At 44.0% G+C, this 20,332-nt stretch overlaps 1 protein-coding gene across 3 annotated transcripts in view; it reads left to right on the top strand.

Moving 5' to 3' along the window:
• MTUS2 (microtubule associated scaffold protein 2) overlaps window positions 1–18,281 on the top strand; it is a 247,886-nt gene extending 229,605 nt beyond the window's left edge. For all 3 annotated transcript variants that reach the window (XM_039386853.1, XM_027727135.2, XM_027727133.2), the window contains exons 10-15: window positions 3,972–4,077; window positions 5,894–5,967; window positions 7,396–7,494; window positions 8,941–9,060; window positions 11,452–11,549; window positions 15,845–18,281. In XM_039386853.1, the coding sequence (XP_039242787.1) occupies window positions 3,972–4,077; window positions 5,894–5,967; window positions 7,396–7,494; window positions 8,941–9,060; window positions 11,452–11,549; window positions 15,845–16,061 (714 nt within the window). In that variant the 3' untranslated portion in view covers window positions 16,062–18,281. The remainder of the gene's footprint in view (window positions 1–3,971; window positions 4,078–5,893; window positions 5,968–7,395; window positions 7,495–8,940; window positions 9,061–11,451; window positions 11,550–15,844) is intronic.
• The last annotated feature ends 2,051 nt before the right edge of the window (window positions 18,282–20,332 follow it).

The raw sequence follows: 20,332 nt of genomic DNA, 5'->3' as shown, positions 1-20,332 counted from the left end.
GCTCCTCAACCTACCTATTTTAGGCAATTTATATGAAACCAAGGCTTAACAAGAACCTGCTCAACACAGGTAAGGGCAGCAGAACCATGCCCATTATTATTTCTAGTGCTAGTTAAACAGAACTACAGTGAAGTGATAGCACCCATGCAACACATGCAGCATAAACATCAAGCACATGATGCCCTCCAGATCCCCTGATTTCTGCTTCACCATCCAGTCTAATCTCTTGGAGTGTATGTCACAAGTGTTTCTCCTTGCTTTCCTTTCTATATCTAGGTAGGAATACTCTCATAAGCAGCTACTTTTGTCTTATTTTTGAATGGCTGAAGTGAACAACACTGTAACTCACCTATGGGAGCCTCTCATATAGTGGCAGAATATCCTGGCCTGAATTATGCCAATAATGCCTTTACCCAGCCTTTTCTCATTTTGCCCCCAATAAGCACTGGATGCAGTTCTGATTTTTCCAGCTGCAACTCTTATCCACTACCCAGCTCCCCGGGTCATGAGGGCTTTTCTCACATGTGTATCTGTTGCACTCAGATGCGCTCTGTAATCTGTGCCTTTAGGCTTTAACATGCCACAGCCCCCGCTGCCATGAGCATGCCACTCGGGCATCTGATGCAGCACAAGGGCCACTTGTCTGTGGAACATAAGCCCAGCCAATAAGGCCCCCTGTTTGCCAGCATTTTGCCCAGAGAAAAGGGCTAACCTGCACTGAGCTCACAGGAGAGGAGAGATGCGGCACAGCAGAGATGGCAGCCTGCAGTCTTTAAGGTCAACAATACTGCCTGTATTTGATGTACTGTAAGACACTTCTGGGATAGGAGCTGTCCTTACTGGCACTTGGGTCAGACAGCCATGTCGGACAGACACACAGAGTGACTGCTGCCCTTGGTATCACTGTGCAATTTGGTTTGATTCTTTAGTGCAGGGGTGTGAAGGACTCCTACCGGATTTTACCTTTTTTAATTGCTGGGCCTGCTAGTTGGTATTGATTTACAGGCTTGTAACATGCAACACAAAGGCTTGAAGCAACTGGGCTGTTTTGCCCCAGACAAACTACCCGTTTCTGTTACTACATTGATTTTCAAAGATGCATTAGAAGGTACTATCAAATAGGTTTTTATGTCCTAAACCATATTTTTCAAAATATTCATCTGTGAATGGTTAGAACCTGTGCTCATCCATGTCTTTTGGTCCTCATTTTCATTTATGCAAGTTGGTTTTCTTGCAAGGCCTCTACATTTTCTGCTTTTCTTTCTGATATGAAAGAGGTGTCATGTTCCCAAAAGCCTTGACAATTTTTTCCTTTCGCTGTGTCACTGTGTCAGTCTGCCTGGTAGAAGATATGGGCTCTAGCTGCAAGGCTTGGCTCTCCTGGAACACCAGACATCAGCATTTGTGAAGGAATTTGTTCTGACAGTTAATTTTTTGCTGAGCTCTGCTACTCTTTGAAGTGCTTCTGCAAGCTCAGAGGACCACAAGAACAGATCTTGGTTCTTCTCCTCTCAAGCTAATCAGTGCAAGAAAGGGTGATACAAGTCATTGTAGAACTTGACTAGAAGTATGCTTATTTTTCTCATTTTCATCTACTTTCACTCTATACATCATTATACAGAAGAAGTGGAAATGCATCTTTCCCTCTGTGGGTTTGCTCCAGAGGGAGTTCCTTGATTTCTGAAGATAACACAAACATTCCTCTCCACTGCTTTGAAAATGCTGCTGTGACCCTAGTATATCAGAGTTTTACCCCATATTTTCAATTCATAATTCAGCTACCATGATGAGTTTTATCAGAATTTCCCTTTCCGTAAACCCATCCTGTGTTGAGTGCTCTTGGATCAGAGGAGGCTGACAGGCCATGTTGGAAAGCTGCTCACCAATGTTTCTTGGCCAAGGAAATGTAACTCTTACGCTGTACATGAGAAAAGCCTTGTACTTGAGCTGTCCATCTGCATGGGGGGATTTGAATTTGCGTTCATGAAGGCAATAACAGTAACAAAATCCTTTTGGCCATGGATCTGCATGTATTTCTGTATTCATGCATCTAATTTGGAAGATAGTCATCCCACTTTCATGGTTTCTAGTCACAACTTAATCTTCCATGCTGTATTGCTCTAGTGACCACTTAGTTCACTACTGGATAGCTGTTGTTTCTTTGGATACACAGTTGTCTGGTTTGGGAGGGTCAGCTGTTTCTGAGGAGATAGCAGAGCATGACAGCCAAACTCCTCATAAACTGATCATATATGCCAGTGCATTCTCATATCTCCTTGTAACTAAGGGCAAAATTGCAGAATAAAGGCTGTGATCTGGCTTGCCCACTAGAGCCTTCTCTTGATTTTACTTTATTAAGGCTTGAAAATCCCGCCTGAGGTACCTTTTATAGCCAGAAATAAACATGACTTGTGTTAAGTGTGTTGATCATGCCTATAGAGTAATTTAGTGGCAAAACTGGAATTAGCACCCAAGAGATCTGCTTTCCAGTGCCAAGTTGACTATCTGCCATGAAAAATTGCAGACAGGAGGTCACGCTGGAAGATAAAAAAGAGTCATTTGGGATGTGGATATGAAACATGCAGAAGATAGAAAAATCCCTACAGATCATTTAGGACATATCTAATTGACTTTATAGATAAATAACCTGCCAAGGATGGTGGCTGTGAGAAGAGACCCCTTCACCTTCTGAAGGGGTTGGAGTTGAGCGTAATCATTCCTATGGGGTGCTGCTCAGCTGAGAGGCAATTAAAGTATGAATAAAGACTTAAGTAAGGATGAGGTAAAGAACATGGCAATGCTCATGAGGTTTCAGCCTACAGACATCATATTCAGGGACAAGGTGCTCTGGAAAAAGTCAAGTGATAATTCTTCCTGTCCCATTAGTAGCTTATTGAGTCATCTACCCCCCATCTTTCTTTGCTCTTTCATGCAATATATCAGCAGGCTGAGTCCCAATTATTTTACGAACAGTTCTTCACCACTGAGTCATCTCCCACATTACTATGAAAATTAGTTTGGATAATTTTAAATTCCATGTTAAATACCTAACTTTCATTCTAAGAGCATGCTTTCTCCAATGTGGTTGGAAATTTTGCTTCTGTTGGGTTACCTAACACGTTTGACTGTTAAAAGCAGTGAAATAACATTTATTCCAGTCAAGGTAAACTCAGCTGCAGTAACTTTCTACCATCATTTAACATAACTGTGAACAAAAAAAGCTGGTTTGAGTTAAGGCACTTTGGAATGAACAGCCATTTCATTCCATATAGTGGAATATATAATAGTCCGATCCTCTGCCTTGCCAGATATTACAGACACTATTGTGTTAAATATAAGGAATAAGACCACTGTGGTTACAAACCCCAGAAAAACAAATCAATGCATTGCATTCAGAAACTGGTCTGGACCACTGACTTAACCTTGATCACCACTTTTCATTGTATTTTCTTTAATGATGTATATCAAGGGACCATCATTAGGGATCTCATTCTACCTTTAGCCAAGTCTACTAGCAAACAATATACTGAAGGAATCACAAACCCACTGGGTGCACTGGCTGCCCACAGCCCTCTTCCAGTTGCTCCCGTGATGGCTTCTTCACTCCCATGATGGCTGTGGGTTGTGTGGTCATTAATATAATTTAGATTAATGCAATGTTGAGATTTCTGAACATTTAATAAATGCCGTCTTCACCTAAGGACTTTTTGACCTTTTGCTTTCTATGTACATATTTATCACCATTAAGCTAAAAGAGCAAAAATACTATCAGCAGCGACTACACACTACCACTCAAGGCATCAACATGCCTGTTTTGTAATGAATAAAACTGGCTCAGGTACTGGAATTGTCATGCTCAGTAGATGCCTTTAGTGTTTCCAGCTCACTGGAGCTCTCTAGCAGTGGCTTGTCAGTGTGCCACGGTGTGTCTAATCATGTGTCCATGTCTCCACTCACTGTTGTTGGAACAGGTGGAAGATATCACAGCTGTACATGAAGCTGCAATGTTACAGTTGGAAAATAACCACATAGTTGCCATTACGGTACTGCAGGATGAGAATGACTGCAAGATTCAAGGTAAGCCAGAGACGACCCAACAGCTACACAGCTATTCCAGAGCAAGAATTAATGCTGTAGTGACACTGTGTAAGCCTGAATTTTCTTCCTCCAGAGCAGGTGATACAGAAAATCTGTGTTGGTCTAGTGCTTTCACATGGGATGGATGACTAAGTTCATGCTAGGGCAGAGGGAGAATTGTCTGCAGTGTGTACAGCATCTAACTTTGACCTGAGATTATCTGAGGGGGGTCTCTGGGTCAAAGATAAGACTCTCCATAGGTTGCTGAAAATAGAGTCCAAATTCCACCTCACTTCACACACCTACTTTCTCAAGAGGCTAATCCTTGGGTATTCATGAGACTAGAGCTCATTGGATATCTCTGAATTTAGGTGCTTAAATGCTCACATTGCTTCTAAAAACAAGACTCATCATTTTCAGCAGCAAATGTCTGGCCATGCTGAGCAGACCAAAGCCACACACTCACGCAAATCTGTACCTCAGCATTGTTATCTTTATTCTGTGTTACAGTTTTGACACAGGACTGATGCTGCAGACAGAGCTGTTTCCTCCCTTCCAGTTCAGTCTCTAAACACATGTCTTTGTGAATGCTTTGGCTGACATTTAACAGCTACCTGTACAATCTCCCTCTTTTTTTTCTTTTTTTCTTTTTTTTTCCTAACGGTCTACTTTTTAAATAGCTCTAGTAGGTTTTCCCACATTTTCCAAATCAGACCATATTGCTTAGCTCTGTATTGTGTCAATTAGAGACACAGTCCAGAGCATAACATGAACTGAGAACAGTCTATTCCCCTCTCCCATAGGCAGAGAAGGTGTCTAACACACCATCTGTAAATTAACATATGCAATTTTGAAAATAATTAAGTAAAAAGCTGTTTCTTGCTTGAGGATATTCTTATCTGGCCGGTTTTGTTGGTATTTTTCGATGATAAAATTTAGTTGTGGTTTATCAAGGGTCTGGTGGCCAAAGTTTGTGCTCCCTGATCCTGGTGCGGGTATGAAATGCCCTCCTGTGCCTGGAAAAGGCATTGCAGCAGCTGCGGGATAGTACGCTGCGCAGTACCCTGGAGCACTGGTATTATCGCTGCTGTTACTGTGGCAGGGGTTAGAGGGCAGAATCCCATGGACTTGGGGGTGAAAATACAACAAATAGAGTGTCTATAGGCTAAAAAGGTAGGTGCTCCTACTGCACTGAATGACATTTTGGTGCCATTGCTTTAGAAATTAAACTTTATTTCTCTTTGCTTATTAAACTTCTGGTTATTTGTAAGTCCAGGATGAGTTATTCTAGCAGAGAAACATTTAATCATGTTTTTTGTCTTCTCTGTCAGTCTCACTACTGGAATAAACCTCAAAGCTCATCTGCCACGGCTTGGGGAGAAGCACTATCATTTGCATTTTTGCACCTGAGGTCGTGGTCCTCCTCTCTATCTTCCCAAAGAAATTGCAAGCCAAGATTTTAAATATATCTAATTTAAAAATCTTTGATCTGGGGATACTCACTCTGCGTTGGTAAATGACCCATTGTCAGACTGATCCTTTTCAGAGTACCCGGGAGCTGGGACTTTTGAGCAGTTCCGAAACCACTGAATGACCATAATAAGGTCACATTAAAATAGAGGTATCTGCAACCAGTGAGAGATAAGGAAAACTGATCCTCAAAACAACTCACAGAGTATATTTCTAGCAGTTTCCTACTCCACCTACATGTCCTAAAACTGCATCCTGAATTGCACTTGGCTCAAGATTTGTGTGCTCTCGGACCCTGGTTTGACAGGCTTCACTTAGTAATATCATGTCTGTGCAACTTCCCCAGAACTGAATACTGCTCACAAACTGGAAAAGGCACAACTAGAAGAGACTTTCGAAAATCTGCGGCTGTCACTCCAGGTTAGCAGTTTCTTTGTTTCCCACCCCTGTAATGATGTTGCAGAGCAGCTGATGGGCAGCCCCAGTCCCTTTGCTGGCTACCAGCACACCAGGCTCTTACTTCTTACCAGCTATAGCACCTCTTGTCCTCTGCCTGTCCAAACTGGGATCTACCAGCAAACCCTCAGGATTTTTCCTCCCCCTTGCATGGTTCAGGAGAGAGGGCAAACGTAAAGGGACAAAAGGGCATCTGGATAAAACAAGGAATGTCCTTTTGACCCTGCTGACTGCTGGTAAATTTGAGCTCTTCCCTGAGTGGTAGGCCGGGCTCTGGCATCTGTGGTGGCTGCGAGCATCACCTTGTCTACATGGTACTCTCCAGCAGGCACCCCCAGGGCTCAGAAACACTGACCTCTCCTTGGCTGGCCCCGTGCCTTTGCTTTAAACTCTTCCCTGCTACCTGAAAGTGGGAAAGTCGGTCCCATGCTGTAGACGCATCTCCAGGCCCACTGGAGGGCAATGTGGTCCCTGATGAGGATTGCCCAAGGCTGGCCCTGCTGTGCAGGCAGGCTGTGGCCAGCCAGGGTCAGCCCTGCACATCACATCTCCCACATCCCACTATTTAACATCAGGCTCTCAAGATGAAGAAATTCCAAGGAGTGGAGGGCAGAAGTATGACTGTGATACATGCTAAGTTTGGAATTCTTGTGTAAACAAGTAAAGATGCCAGAGCAAATAGTGCAAGTCCTATTTGATTTCACAGGCAGAGATGAATTACAACTTTAAACCCTCTAACTAGCACGTATTTTTGCACTGCTGCAACAGCTTGAGGTGTGTCAGCAGTTTTGCAATAAGTGCTGATGTAATTTTGCAGCCAAGAAATCACTACTGTGAAAGATAAGAACACAAATTTCACAGCAACTGTGGATTTTACAGGTGTTGTATAGACAAGGGTACAGATATGCCTTTGATGGTAACAGGAATATGATTGCTTACAATAACATGTTTTTCCGGTGTATAGCTCTGAGATGAAATGACGATCATTTAAAGTCCACACCACGAATTTATCATTCTTGTTACCGTGTTTGCAGCCTAGAAAGGTGAAGGAAGCAGGGGTGGGGCATCTACTGCTTCATTCAGACTTCAGGAACTGCACAATCATCCATATGATATAAATGCCAGCTCTCCTAAGGAAGAACACATTCATTCTCATCCAGCACAAGGTGATGGGATGATTTAGCATCAACCACAGGTGTTGCAAGGATTTTGTGATTCTCTGAGGCTTGTCGAGCACTCCATTGTATGTTCAAGTGTCCTTCCATAAAAAAATACCTCTTTGCAGGGGTTTCTAAGCCTTGTTCAGCTTTCCTGGTAGTTTCATAATGCAGACTGACTTGTATGAAGGTTAATAAGACAGTTGGTGTATTAATCTGTATTTCTCCCCTCCAGGACCAGATAGACACCCTCACGTTCCAGAATCAATCTCTTAAGGCCAAAGCAGACCGATTTGAAGAGGCTCTGAAGAAAAACACTGAGGAACAACTGAAGGTAGATGACAACTCTAACTATACAGTCATCAAGATACATGTTTCTAAATATGACTCACATCACCCAATTCCATGAATAACAGTGGGATCCTCACCCCAGGGATGAGGTGGCAGGTCTCAACTGAGACTCCAAATATTGAGCTCTGGGGAAGAGTCAGAAATCTTAGCCTTAGGTCCATCATTTTGTGATTTCACTTCTTTTTCTTTATTCTTTCACCCAGCATTTGTAGCTCTGCTTCCAAAACATTTCATTAACTCTATCTAGTATATCCTATTATCCTAGTATATCTACTCTTCTTTCCCTTTTTCATCTCTTTCACTTTTTCCTCTTTATCTTTTCACATTTACATTTTTTTCTTTTTTTTTGTGCCTTCTGAAACAACTTCTTTGATATTCCTTCTATTCCCTCTTTTTTTTTTGGATTTGCAGGGGAAAGCCCTGTCATATGAAATATTTATTCAACTGCTGCCTACTGCATCCATGCTGTTTATTTACAGTGTGTAAGTAAACACACACTGCAATTATTTATCTGAAATGAAATAACCCTGAAATGACCCTCCAAAAAAGAGTTTTCTTTCACCTTGGGGCATTTCAGGGTGTTCATTGCACAACTTCATGGGCAGCTGTATCAACATGACATAAAGGACACAATGAAAATAGTAGGGTGTGCAAGGGGCTCAGTGAATTTTCAGGTGACAGAACTCCTTAGAAAAGAAGCATAAATGTATAAAACAGGTTTGGCCATGGGAAACAGGTAGCATCAGTCCTTTTCTGCCTCCACTGCAGTATTTAATTTACGTGCAAGAACAAATTCTGCTGTGTCACAGTGTTGTTCCACCAGACAGTTCACTGGAGTGAGTTACACTGGGAAAAATTCAGAGCAGTGAAAGTCAGGGACAGTATTTCATCAGTATAATTCAGAGCACAAATATTGCCCATGAGCTGAACACTAGTATCCCCTACATACCTACATCTGAAGTTCTTGAGCAGAGGGGGAACTTTTACCCACCAGATCTGACCTTTGCTAACAGGCACTATGATGCATCAGTGCAGACAAGACAGAACACTGTAGTTTTCACCTCCACCCCACTTGTCCAGTTTCCTCAGTTTCATGTTTGTACTTTTCCCAAGGCAAAATCCCTGCAGAAGCATAAAACACCTCATGTGGTTGCCAAACTATGATTAGGAATGGGATTGCTGAACAAGCTGGCATCCCATCCTTCTCTCCATGAGGCTGGTCAAAAAAAGGATATTGTTGGCTGTCCAGCCAAAGAGGTGTCAAGGGAGACAATATCATAGTGTTCTGGTGTGCTGCAGAAGACCAGAGGTCCAGGTGGTTTTCACACCACTGAGACTCCTAAACCAGTGTGTACACAAAGGAATTTTTCTCTAATAGCTGAAGATGCATTTATGGCTGACATATCCAAATCACTGACATATTTCTTAGATTGTGCGAGCTCCATATCTGCACTTAGAAAAAGATTTGAAGAGCTTAAAACATGTTCTTGAAATGAAGAACTTCCAGATTCACCAACAGGAGAAGATGATTATGGAGCTGGAAAAACAGGTGAGTTGTCATTGTTATTTTTCCTACAGAGATAATAAAGTAAAAGTTTGGTTACAGCAGATGAACTTAGGAGAGGTGAGTAAACACAGGAGGTTGGGGCAAGACACAAAGATTTTCACATCATTGATCTATTTTGGGTTTTTCAGTCAATACTTGCTCAGCCTGTTAGGTTAGACAATGAGGTGAGTGGCGTAGGAAGAATGGAGGAAGGGAAACTTTGTGGTAGCCCAGGGCCTGCATCATAAGCCCCTCCAGGAGTCAGGTAGCCATTTAGAGTTGGGGAGGGCACATGGGGAAGATTGAGCCATGGTGTTTCTTGCTGCTGCTCCTGAGGACATTTAGGGAGCTATGTATGAATTAGCAATATTTAGCAAGTAACCCCTAGCAAGGCTTACTCTTGGAAAGGTCTCTCCAACCCACCAGTAATGCTTTTCTGCAGCCTACACTGTTTTCTTATCCTTTACTTGTGGGAATCCCTAACAAAGAACTCCCCAGTTCACTATCAGTTACATTTTTTGTTGGAAAGGGGATTCATTTTGTGAATAACCTGCAGTGACAGTAAAAGTGCAGTATGGTGACAGGATGAGGCAATACCTCAGCTAGGAGCTGGGGCAGCTGGCTCAGCACAGCATTCAGCAAGATTTGCTTCCATTTACAGGGAAATTTGAGAACTCCGATGATTATTTTGCTGAACAGATGCTTGAGTAAGTAGATGTAGAGAAAAGTGCCTCTTTACAACTGAGGCTTGTTATCTGTGCTCCTTCCAATGCGCTGCTCCTGGAGCTAAACCAGCATTTGAAAACATGCTCTGTAGGGTTATACTAGGAAAAAAAGAGTCCCAAACAACAGCCTATAATAGTTCCTGGTCATTCAACTGCTTTTGCTGATTAACCACATACAAGCACACAGTCCTATTCTTGCCCTTTATCACAGTAAAACACTGTCTACTGTGGTCCAAAGGCACAACTGCTTTCTGTTTAAAGGTATACCTTTGTAAGTACCAGAACATCTACATGGCATCTCCAAATGCTCTGAAAGAAGAGGTGCCTCATGAGGGAGCAAGAGGGTATTCAAATACAGGGTCAGGCTTGGCTCCTTGGCTGCTGAAAGGGAGACTGGAAATGAAGGTGGCATAGGTACTACTTCTGAAAACTATTGAGGAAGCAGAGAGGGTGCCCATGACAGTGATTCCTCTCTCAGAGCCAGAAAACTGGGCCAGAATTCACATTCTGCTCTAACAAAATACGCTGGGCCAGGCCAGAATATCTGAGAATCAGGAGTATCCTTTGCAATTACCTGCACAGACTGGAAAACACTACATAAAACTGACATCTCCCCCATTAAGTGAGAGTTATTGGTAACTCCAGTGCACAGTACTTTGGGTCTTTATAAAAGGTTGGGAAATTCAATAACCGAGCTCACACAGAGATAAGGTTACTCTGTGTCATCTTATTTTCTTTCAAAATTGTTGAATTCAGCAAAATTCAAACTGCTGGAAAACCAAGAACTAAGGTGATAAAGTATGTCAAATTCAAAGCTTGGGAAAAACAGGGCACCTGAGGCTGTGGAACATGCCTATAAACATCTTACTGATGTTCTAATACACAGCTATTGATATCCTCAGACTCTGTCCTTGAACTGTCATGAATAAAAGCTACCTGTGCTTGGGATAGGATTCATTTCAATTAATTACAGCTTAAAGTTAAATGTCTAGTTTAAGCTGGTTATTCAAGCTGACATTGTTAGCAGTAGTGAGAAAGTCTCCAAAGGGCAACCCTCCTCATATGAACGCAGCAGCAGTCTAAGGCTGCTGCTGGGCATCCTCTGCCCTGCTGGGTGATGTTGTTCCTCCTCATAACTGAAGAATCATAATCCTAAAGGCTGGATACCAAACTGTTATGTCTGATGAGACTAGTTGAGCTGGATGATGTCCATCATAGCACCTTGCACTCCTCCTTCATCACGAGACGAAGGACCACTTATACCACAATGTCCTTTCCATGCTGGGCATCCCCATGCTCCCCAAGTGCCACCAGCTTCCTGTCCAAGACCAACAGCTCATAATGCTGGCTCCCTGAGAGATGAAAACTGGGGGGGCACCACTGAGGAAAACCTTTATTTGCACTGAACAAAACTAAGACCCTCCTCCTCCTCAGTTAGAAGTAAAGGCTAGTTCAGCTCTGCCCCTGCTCAATGCTCTGCTGATGGCCCCACTTACTTCACCGGTATGATGCAGTGGTGTGAGTCAGACCTCCAAGTCTTAGCTGCAGTCAAGATGACCACCTCCATCTATCCTCAAATTTTAGAAGTTGCTTTATGGACAAAAAATGAACAAATTATCTTGGATCAGGTGTTGGGTGTGCTTCAGACTTAACAAACCTTTTGTTGCAGGTTGAAAAAAATTTAAAACTGGAAGAAAAAATCACCATGCTGCAACAGCAGAACGAAGAACTCAGAGCCAGGATTGAGCAAAATACTGTCATAACAAGGTTTGTGCTGATATTTGCAATCTGTCTTAGCTTGAAAGAAGGCTCCAGATCATAATTGCACAAGGCTGCCACTTATTTCAGAAGGGGAAAAACTTACCTCACCCTGAAAGTGTATTGGTGTCCTTTTCTGCTTGTTCTATTAAAAAATCCTTTTTATATTGGGGTTTGCTTACTTTAATATAAGGAAGGCCACACATCTGTCTGTGTATTTTCATGATTTTGACATGCTGCTGAGAGCGAACTTGCTGGTGGTTCTGATCTCAGTATCAGCGCCCTGAAACCCATTAATCAGTGGGAATGAGGATGGGAATGGGATGTTTTCAGAAAGACATGCTTCCAAAGCCGCTGTCACCCAGGCAGGATTATCCATAGATGGTTTTGTTCATTGGCACTGCCTCTTTGCACCTTTGTCACAACTTGGCAAAGGTGTCAAGGCTCCTTGTGTTAGCTAGGTGGTATATAAAGAGAAGGGTAGGACAGTCCCTGTCCCAGAGTTCATAATCTGCTTTAAGGCCAGAGACCACAGCTGGAGCCAGACAGAAAGGGTGCCAGAGGGAGACACTAGAGCTGGTCTTGTACCAACCCTGCAGCTGCCTAAGTTGTCATTGCAGTCAGAAATAATGCCATTGGCCAAAAATTAAATTTATTTTTTAGCTGACTTTTAAACTGTCAGCATCTCATCTCTGATTTTAGTTTTTGTCTTTCAAGTGCTTCGTTTGTTAATGATTCAGCCTTTTGAAATTATCTCCTGCATGTAGATATTTTTAAAAGGCAGCATTACGTGCACTAACATTCACATGGGGTGAGGATTATGTTTCCTCTCACCTGATTGTAAATACCTGTAATACACATGTCACTGTCTGAGATGGGTGTCTACAGTGTTTCTGTGCTTGGGGAGGAAAACTAGGAATTTTTAAGGTCTGGTTCATGAGACCAGTTTGAGACACCTGCTTTAGGGCTGAATGAATTGTGGCCTGGAAGTGGCAGTCTCTCTCCACGCCTGACAGCAGCCAGAGTTCCTGGTTCAGTGCTTGGCATCTCTGCATTGCAGCTACCTGTCTCTGGCTGAGTGAATAGCATTCTCCCTCCACTCCCTGCCAGCATCCAGCTGCAGTACTTTATTTCTTGCCTGTAACTGTGTAGGTACTGGTTTCAAGAACATCTTTTGGGAGAAATTCTAAATTTGAGGTCAGTCTTCAAAGTCATCTTTGAGGACAGTAATTTTCAGCAGTAACTATTTGGGAATAGCTATGGGGCAGCTATAGGCACAGCCAGGGCTTTAAATTTGGAGTTATTAAGACTTGCATTTTCCTGGCAGCAGATACTCATTTCTGTTGTACTGGCAGTGCCTGGGAAGTACAGCATGAATGAGCTCTGGGAGCTGCCCTCGCTGAGGAACAACACGGATTGGAGTTATTTCTGCCAGCCTGCAGTTTGGGTGCCCAAGCAGCTGTGACAGCCCAACAGCAGGAAGAGGAGGGAGGGGAGCCAGAGAAAAGCCAGTCTTTGCAGCATGGTCAGGAGGGGTGTTCCAGAGGTGTTGGGGACCTGAGGGGTGCACCACAGAGATATTTTCAATTATAGCCACAAGCAGGTACAAAGGGAGGGACAAAAGCCTTACTATGCCCCAGCTTTGGATGCAGGAATTCCACAGAGCCTCTGCTGGAACTTCCCCAAACACTTGAAAAAAATCATCTGATTTCCCAACATTTCAGATCCTCCCTCCAATCAACCAACATTTTTTCGGTCCATTGGACTGGGGTTGTTTGAAGAATGGTAATTTCCAGCAGCCAAAGCTGAACATGACCAGATCTGGCCTCTGTTGGCATAGCCCAGGAACCCACTGACCTCTGGACCTTTTGGATCGAGGGCACGACTCAAGCACCTTCTCCCACATCTCTGTCATGTTGGTGTTCCCCTGCAGATCTCTGTTGGTTTATGGCTGTGATTTGTTACAGCTGCTTAAACAGTTGGGAGACTGGGAGAGAAACACATCTGATCATGTCTGCTCCTGTCCAAGTAGTGCCTTTAGCAGAGGAGGGAGCTGAGTCCCTCACTATGCTCTGCGGTCTGTGCTGTTGTGACTAGCCTGTTCCCAATACCCAGATGAGCTTTACCAGCCAGTTACACACTAAGAGACATACAAAGGCAGGGAGAGCATGTGCTTTTTTATTTTTTCCTCAGCAAATGCTGTCTGAAACAAATGTACTGGGGCTTTGCATATAATTTTTATGGTTGCCTTGTTCGACATTGCAAAAGAAAGTAATTCTGTGTGTAGCAAGAGTTACTTCTTCAGAGTGATGTCCCATGTGGACTTTCTCATGGCTGTTAGACTGTGAGCTCATGCTATAGCTGGTTCCCCATTAGGACCATGATAGGATTTTTCTTCTCTACCAGGCCAGTAGCTTTCTGAAAACTTCTGTCAACTTGTGTTTTAATCCTTCAACTCTGCTAGCTGCTGCTCCATGATTCAGAACTTTCAGGGACTAGGAGAAGAAACAGACATATTCTTGATTGCCTGAACCACATTTCTGTAGGAATCAAGACAAAAAAAGCAGAAATTCTTAAAAAATGTTTTTTAAACAGTATCAGAAATGCCAACCCCACCATCTCAGAGGCTTTTGTTGAGTGCACCAGCAGCCCATGACATCTGCTATAAGCTTCAGGCTACACCCAGAAAAGGAGTTGTACAGAATTTTTTGTGTGCATCCAAAATCCACACCCAGCTGCTGCTGAATGCTGGAAACACCTAGGGGAAGGTTAGGTTCCTCCCTGTTCATTTCTATAAAATCTTAAAAGGCCTGTAAATCAGGTTAGGTACCTGCCCAGAGCTGCCCCAGGTTGATCACATCAGGACCTGGCTCCTGCCCAAGCGTAATGGAGCTGCAGAATCTTGGTGCTCCTTCATGCATCCTTCAGTATGTAGCTGTTGTCAGCACATGCCCAAAACACATATTAATCAGGTCCCATATTCTACTTGCACTGCTTCATTTGTTTCAAAACCAGTCACCTGGTGCAAACTCACTAAGGCTGGTGCCCATGCCCCAGCTCCCCAGAAGCCATTAAGTTATTGGACATTCTGGGAGAACACCTCCCTGGTCCTTGCTGGTCAAATTTCTCTAGCATTGCAGTCAGGAATAGTGGCTGGAGAAGGACCTATAGCCTCATGAGCTTTTACAAAGGAGAGGGAAGGCCTTGAAGCTGATCTGCATCCTGCATCAGGACTAAGCTAAAGCTGGGAGCATTGAAAGGGCAGAATCCTTTTCCTTTGCATTCAGTAGCAGTGAGCTGAAAAAGTCAATGGATGCAACTGCTTTCTCTCCTCTTTGCACTCACTCTGACACTCCACAAGTGCTCTCTCACTCATTGCACAGCTTTGGCATCTAAGCTGAGAAACAAGGGCAGGGGATTTATTGGCCCATTCCCAGGTAGAAACTACTGTGCCAGTGAACAGGTTGTGCAGACACCACAACCCCATGCTGTGCACCTGCTTCCTCCATGTGCTGAAAGTGAGGAGAAAACACTTAGATTGGATTCATTCTCAGGGAGCCAAAACCAACTCGGCCACAAGCAAATAGCGATGCAAGAGGACATCTGAAACTGCTGTGCCTACCTACATCCCCAAGCCAAGTACCTGGGGCCAGCTCTGAAGTCCTCTCCAGACACCAGTGACCAAGGCTGGGCATGCTCTGCAGTCCTAGTTGCCCACCGTGGGACTGATGGTGTTCTCTTCAGCTCCACCCTATTCACCAACCCACAGCTTCCCAGGGAAGGCCAGCACTTTCAAATATACAAATAAATAAATAAATATGCTAGATTCTTCTTTTAGGACTTACTAGTTTTTACTCTCTTGTCTATATGGGAAAATGGCCATTTTTAAAGTGTCTGGAGTGCATGGTCCGTGCACAAAGTTCTTGGCACTTTTGCATGCCATACATGATGCTGGCAGTAGCACAAGGCCAGAGAAGAAGGCTGGGGTTCATCCCACCTAAGCTTTGGCAGCTGAGATGCCTCAAAGAGGTATAGAGCAAAGACACAGGTGCATCTGGAGGCAGAGTCAGACAGTGTGGGAAAGCTGTGACTTGTGGAGATGCCTTTCTCACCCAGAAGTGAAGAGATCTGGTGACAGCTGTGCCCCAGCTTCAGCAGCTCAGGGGCAGGGGGTTGAGATGGGATGGGATGTGGCTTGCTGCTCAGTGTTCTGCCTGGTCCTGCCTCTTGTGCAGTGCTGGCTGCATTGATGCAACCATCTTTGCCCTGGTGTGCCTTACATGTTGTCCTGCTTCTCTCTCCAGGCAATTGTCAGAGGAGAATGCTAATCTTCAAGAATATGTTGAGAAAGAAGTGGAGGAGAAGAAGAAGCTCAGCAGGACTAACGAAGAGCTCCTCTGGAAGCTGCAGGAGGGAGATGCCGTAAGCCCCGTCAAACTCCCACCTGCATCGTCCACTTCTTTTTATCACTGCTCGTCAGAGAACTCCTCTCCAGCAAAAGTCAGAACCTTGCGGCGATGAATCAGCAGCTGTGCGCTGGAGGTTCTCTGCCTTTTACGCATTTCCAATCTGCAAAATGTTACCCTCCAAGGAAGTATTACCATCAACAGGCGCCCAGCGTTCATGGCTGCAAGCATGTTTGGTAGCTGCATAGCTTTACACTAGGCAGGGTACTCTTACAGTCCCCATATAGAAATTCTTGGTTCTGACATGTTGATTAAGGTAGCAAAAAAGATAGCAAAAAGCTAGAACAGCAGAAAGTTAGGATAGCAAAAAGTTTAGTTTGATGTGTGAACATTATATGTATGGTTAGAGCCAAAAGTTGGAAAATGCTCTAATAATGGTTCATCAGAATGAACTTTTGCTGCAGTATTTCAGGTTAGTTACAAATACAGTTCAAGTTGTGAATATTTCTGTATATGTGTCTGTGTTTATATACATGTACGTATTGTACCTTTATACCTATATATAGACGCACACACATATATATGTAGTTGCAGATGTTCTGAATTGCATTTTTTATATTATTGGATACTACTAAGTGCTGATATATTTTCATTACAGTCAGCAGTTTTCTAACTCGTGCCTAAGACTTGTATCTAAACAAAATGCATTTCTGTTTAGACTCCCAGGAATATTTATACCCAACCTAGAAGAAAGTTACACAGAAGTAGAAGCGCCTTCCAAATGACCACCAAGTGGTACTCTATGTAACATGAACACCAGCGAATTTGAAATTCTGAGACAGTACTGCCTTTGAAACCATCACCTTTGCTTTGAATACCAGATAAGATATGCATACCATCCACTGCTTTTTAACTCTTACCATTGATATTGTAAGTGGAGATAGGCTAGAGATGAGAAACCTGAGGGGTTTAGCAAATTTGGTAGAGGTTACTGGTTAACGTCGTTCAATTTTAGTGTCTTTAAATCCTAGTCAGATCTTATCTTGATTTACCTTGGCCTGATTTGGATACAATCAGAATCTCTGGTTGTAGGTTCCTGTCCATTTTGCTTTATTTCAAGTTCCATAAGCAAGAAGGAGAAAAAAAGTTGTTCATCCTTGACCTGTGCTGGGTGAGAGGTTTCCAATATTAGGATGAGACACTGGGCAACAGCTAGGGCTCTAGCCTCCTTCCACCTGAAATGCCAAATAGAGCACAGCCAACTACACAGGCGCAAATGAGGTCAGAATTACTTTCCTTCCACATATCTATATTATTTCACATTGCTAAAGCTTACCTAAAGTTACAGAGCACTTTGAAGATTCATGGAAATGAGTGGCTAAACTAACTTTAACTTTCCCATCTAGAAGCAAAAATGTTCACCCAGGCTTCGAGTGACCCCCCACCCGAGGGAGTGGTGGGGCTGAGAAGTGGCTGTGGTGGGACAGTCTGCAGGGCCCTCATGGGCACTTCTAGCAAGAAAAAAATATCCCTGAGCATAATTTCAAAAACAAAGAGATCTGTGGGATGCTTTTCTACCCAGCTTAGGGCAAAGAGCCTGCATGCAGGCCTGCTTTGTGCACTGGGGTCAAAGTAAGCAGGGAGACAGTACATGAAGCAAACCCCTGGGGTGCAGGAGTGCTGTGGGGAGGGTGGCTCTCCCACCTGGGTGTGCGTGGCACCAGCACGCCCTGCACCTACAGGGATGAGATTGCACTGCCCTGCAAACTGCTTGAGTGGGAGCTATGCTTCAGCTTTCCTGGGAAATACTCAGGATTCACAGACTGCAGCTTAGATACAGCTTCAACCACCATCAAAGCACCTGTGGCCTGTTCCACAGTGTTAAAAAAAAAACGTGATTTTTTTTTTCTCCTTTTTAGAGAAATTTATTTTTGTAGCAGCTTTTGCATGATACTGTGATACTGAGTAAATTGAGCATCTTGTTAGAATAGATCATGCCACACCACCTACTGCTGTTGAAATGCATTACTAGATTTTAGTGTGTCCAGCAAATACAACCTGAAAGTAAGATAGATACCTAGCACATACATGCACACAAAGTCCCTTCTTGCCAAGTACAACTTTAATCACTTTGATACTTACTAACTGCACAGACACCTGCAATACCTACTGCATTGTCATCTTTCATCCCATCAATACAATTCAGGTAAAATGAGATCATAGGAGCATAGGATGATTTGAGTTAAAAGGAATCTTTAAGATCATCTGGTCCAAGCACCCTACCATGCACAGGGACACCTTCCACTAGATCAGGTTGCTCAGAGCTTCATCCAACCTGACCTTGAACAGTACCAGGGACAGGGGACATCCACAACTTCTCTGGACATCCTGTTCCAGTGTCCTACCACTGTCATTGTAAGAAAATCTCTTCCTTATGTCCAATCTGAACCTATCCTTTTCCATTCTAAAACTGTTGTCCCTTGTACTGTCACTAGAGGTCCTGGTAAGAAGTCCATCCCCATCCTTCTTACAGGTCCCCTTTAGATACTGGAAGGTGTTACAAGATCTCCCTGGAGCCTTCTCTTCTCCAAGCTGAACAACCCCAACTCTTTCAGCCTGTCTTCATAGGACAGATGCTCCAGCCCTCTGGTCATCTTTGTGGCCCTACTCTAGACTTGCTCCAGCAGGTCGATGTCCTTCCTCTGCTGAGGAACCCAGAGCTGGACGCAGCACTGCAGAGTGGAGTAGAGGGGAAGAATTCCCTCCCTCGACCTGCTGGTCATGTTTCTTCTGATACAGCCCAGGATATGATTGGCTTCCTGGGCTTTGAACACTCACGTCCAGCCTCTCATCCACCAGTATCCCCAAGTCTTTCTCCTCAGGGTTGCTCTCCATCCATTCATCCCCCAGCCTGTATTGATACCAGGGGTTGCCCTGATCCAGGTGCAGCACCTTGCACTTGGCCTTACTGAACCTCATGATTTTCACATGGACCCACCTCTCAAGCCTGTCAAGGTCCCTCTGGATGGCATCCTTTTCCTCCAGTGTATCAACTGTATCACTCAGCTTGGTGTCATCTGCAAACTTGTTGAGGGTATACCTGATCCCACTGTCCATGTCATTGATGAAGATATTAAACAGTTCTGGTTCCAATATGGACCCCTGAGGGCCACAACTTGTTACTGATTTCCATTTGGACATGGAAATCAATGCAACCATCCAGCCAATTCCGTATCTAACTTCCATCCATTAAACCCATATCTCCCCAATTTGGTGACAAGGATGTTGTGTGGAACTGTCAAAGACCTTACGGAGTCCAGGTAAATGACATCAGTTGCTCATCCCTCATCCACCAGCACAGTCACACCACTGCAGAAGGCCACCAGATTAGTCAGACTTGTTGATAGTTTCTAGAATCCTCCTTTTTACCCTCTGTAAATTGGTTGAGCTGATACAACCAGAGATGTTACCATGATGCTCCTCTAAACTTTTCTGTGCTAAACACACTAAAGCATACTATTGGCCCAGGACAGTCTGGCTGAGCCTGTTTTAATTTATTAATCCTTTCTCTCTTTTTCTGGTGCTTTATCACTTTGTTGTTTTAAAGTCATAGCAAGAGATGCTTCCAGCAGTGAATTGGGAGTGGGGCTTTTACGGTGGGAAAACTGGTGTTGAACCCAGCTCCACCGTCATTCCGTATCATTGCCAATCCCTTTCCCATCGAATTTTTGCCTCCCAGTCCTGCCTCTCACTGGATTCTTCCTTGGCACGGCCTCTGGGGTCTGCCCAATCACTAGCAAAGCTGTAGGAAATTTTGCCTGACCAGAAGGGACCCAGCAACCCATCCCTGTGGGGGGTGTTAAGGGTGGCTCCTCCTGGTGCGAGCCCAGAAACACAGACTTTTTTTCCCAAAAAAAAGGTTATTCCTTTTTCCTGTTTTTCCTGTCCTGTCCCTCCTTGCCACTACGTGCTGGAGTAGGTGTGAAACAAAAGCCCAGGTCACTCAGACAGTGGGAGGAAGGGAACAGCCCCTGAGTGGGGCAGTCATTCCTGAGTGGGACAGAACCCCCCCAAGTGCATGGCCAAGCCTGCAACCCCTGCTCATGCCAGGGAGGTGTGACCATGAAATGTGAGCTTGGCATTCCCAGTGGTGTAGGGGCCATATCTCTAGTCTGTGCTCACTGGCTGTCCCTGCTCAAAGGCAAGCAATGGGAAGTAATTGCTTTTGCAAGGCTGGAGACTTCCCAAATGCCATGGCCACTGCAGGGACTTTCCCAATTGATAGTGTAGGGCAGCCTTTGGCAGGAGAGGGAACATAGCCAGCACTAAGCAGGAAAGGGTTTTATCGCCTCTGTCTTTAAAAAGAAGCTGTTTGATTTGGTTAAT

Source organism: Pipra filicauda, unplaced genomic scaffold, assembly GCF_003945595.2.
Source record: "Pipra filicauda isolate LSUMZ 115617 unplaced genomic scaffold, ASM394559v2 scaffold50_size3627746_pilon, whole genome shotgun sequence".
In the NCBI taxonomy this organism is placed as follows: domain Eukaryota; kingdom Metazoa; phylum Chordata; class Aves; order Passeriformes; family Pipridae; genus Pipra; species Pipra filicauda.
Note: the sequence above shows the minus strand (reverse complement) of the source record. Positions and strands in the feature narration are given on the sequence as shown.